Below are 2,456 nucleotides of genomic sequence, written 5' to 3'. Positions count from 1 at the left end.
TTTAACAAAATTTGACATATATGATCTAAGAGATATGAACATTCAATCTAACGGTTGGATTTTCAAAATTCACATTTAATATAAAATTATTAAACGGTGTAACACTTAGTAAAAGTTACATCGGTGTCGTTTGAACCTTCCTGACTCTATATATATATAGTCATATTCTTTTCCTTAATCTAGTATGTTCTAGTAGTATAGTTTCCGTTGCTAGTAGTGATTCCGTAGAATGTAGTGACCATAGTAGATTATTACAAATATTCTTAGTTTTTTATTTTTAAATTAAATATTAATATTTTTATATAAATTATCAATAATTAAAACACTTTCTTATAATAATATAAAAATATTTATTTAATATTATTTTCAATTGATATATTTATATATTAAAAAATATTTGTTATAAATTTTAATTACATAAAATAAAAATTTATCATGCTCATTAATTTTAAAAATTAATTTTTTAAAATTTTAAAATTAGTTTTGGTCATAACCGGTTATCATATGTAACTGATTTTTAAAAATTAAAATCAGTTATGATAAATTAAAACTGATTATAAAAAAAAATAGTTATAAAATAACCATATGATTAATTTTTATAGCTATTTTTATATAACCGATTATTATAAAACCACTTAATCTAGTTAATTTTTTTTTTATAACTGACTATTTTTGTCGCACCTATAAGCAATTATTCAAATGTTTTCTCTTTATATGGTGATTAGGGCTGCTATAAATTTTAAACATCGATCTGCCGCTAAGTTTTTATAGCGTAGGCTTTTCTTACCGAAATAATTATATATTTTTATTTTTTAGTAATTTCAATGTTAAATTTTTAAGAATTAAAAATGTTTTTATTTTTTAATTAATATTTGAGTTTATAAAAACATATTAAATATTTATTATATATAATTAAAATTTATAATAAATTATATATACAAATAAATATTATATTTCAATATATAAGTTGTATTTAAAATTTATATAAATAGATATTTTAAATATATAAATTATATTCTATATTTATGATAAATAATATATTATTGAATAATATTATTTTTATTAATAATTTATTTTAAAAAATATTAAAACTTAATTCATAAATAATTGTGATAAATAAAAAATGGAAAGATTAAAATGTAATCTTTAACTATTTCCTTTTTATAAAATATGAGATCAAGATTTGAAAGCACGTATTTAAGGAGTCGTGTTTATTTCTCAGTTGAGTCGTTGTTTCAAGCTTATACATCTAATGAAAGGGAGAACCAACGATCTGAAAGGAAAGAAAGTAAAGAAATTACACGAAGGTATTATATGGGTTCATCCGTTCATTCATTCATCCCATACAATACAATAGTGATCCAATAATAACGACAACCATGAATTAAGCTCTTCTACAAAAACAAGACATATATGAGAATGAAATTAGATGAAGCTTAATTACTCGACACACGCATTATTATTTAACTAATTAACAGTGACTTTTCCGACCATACCAGCACCTTGGTGAGGCGCACAGTAGAAACTGTAGGTACCCTTGGCATCCAAAGTAACACTGTAAGTCTCGCCAGGCCCATTAAGGTAGTCTTCTTCCGACATAGAGATTTTCCCCGCATCGACGCCACCGGGAATCTCGTCCTCGTCGAAGACAACGTTGTGTGGGAAACCAGCGTTGTTCTTGAACACGATCTTCTCCCCAGGGGCCACGGAGAACTCGCTGGGAACGAACACGAGGGAACCGTCGCCGCCACCGAGCAAGACTTCGATGGCCATGGCGTTGCTGGCGAGCACTGCGCTGGCGGCGGTGGCCACCACGGCGACTCCCACGTCTTTGAGCGAGGCCTTGATGCCGCCGAACCTCGGGGCCTTGACGGCGGCGCTGACTTTGGCTGCGGTGGCTCCGGTGGCCTTGAGGCCGGTGAAGGAGGGGATAGCGACGGGGGCGGAGGGGACGGTGGCCATGAGTACGTGTGGTTGGTTGAATAAGAGTGTGGGGGAATCAAAATGGCGACACGGAAGGGGTGTTTCTTTATAGAGTGAGGGAATGGAGAAAGGGTGTGGATTGGTTTATGTGTGGCTGAGATGCGAGGAGATACAGTGGACGTGAAAGTGGGTTATCTCATCATCTTGTCACCATTGCTGCCATTGGTTGGATTGGATGTTATCCTCTGACGTGGCATGTGAGGTACATATGCATTATGCACGTAAGGGAGACACTTATTTTATTTTATTACATTTCCATTTTTTTTTTTATGATCTTACTATTTCAACTTTACTGATTTTCTTACTTTATTTTAAATGTGTGTTTTCTGTTCATTTATTCATATGCTATATTGCATTTTATTTTTTTTTAAATTCTAACGTGATGTTTTCATGAACATGCACATCAGCACCCTCTGCCCACCCATTTTTGGGTACAATTAGAAGAGATTCCTTCCTCGCGTGAAACTCTTCGT

The 2,456-nt window shown here is 31.6% G+C and overlaps 1 protein-coding gene across 1 annotated transcript; it reads right to left on the bottom strand.

Annotated features, from left to right (window-relative positions):
- Positions 1 to 1,310: 1,310 nt before the first annotated feature.
- Positions 1,311 to 2,041, bottom strand: PETE1 (plastocyanin 1). Its single transcript, XM_020363815.3, has one exon. The coding sequence runs from the start codon at positions 1,960 to 1,962 to the stop codon at positions 1,468 to 1,470; it is 495 nt and encodes a 164-aa protein (XP_020219404.1). The 5' UTR covers positions 1,963 to 2,041; the 3' UTR covers positions 1,311 to 1,467.
- Between the last annotated feature and the right edge of the window lie 415 nt (positions 2,042 to 2,456).

Source organism: Cajanus cajan, chromosome 4 (genome assembly GCF_000230855.2).
Source record: "Cajanus cajan strain Asha chromosome 4, NIPB_CcT2T_4, whole genome shotgun sequence".
In the NCBI taxonomy this organism is placed as follows: domain Eukaryota; kingdom Viridiplantae; phylum Streptophyta; class Magnoliopsida; order Fabales; family Fabaceae; genus Cajanus; species Cajanus cajan.
This window is presented reverse-complemented; position numbering and strand designations above follow the sequence as displayed.

Coding starts and splice junctions, on each gene's coding strand:
- PETE1 (XM_020363815.3), bottom strand. CDS start 1,962: ATGGCCACCGTCCCCTCCGCCCCCGTCGCTATCCCCTCCTTCACCGGC.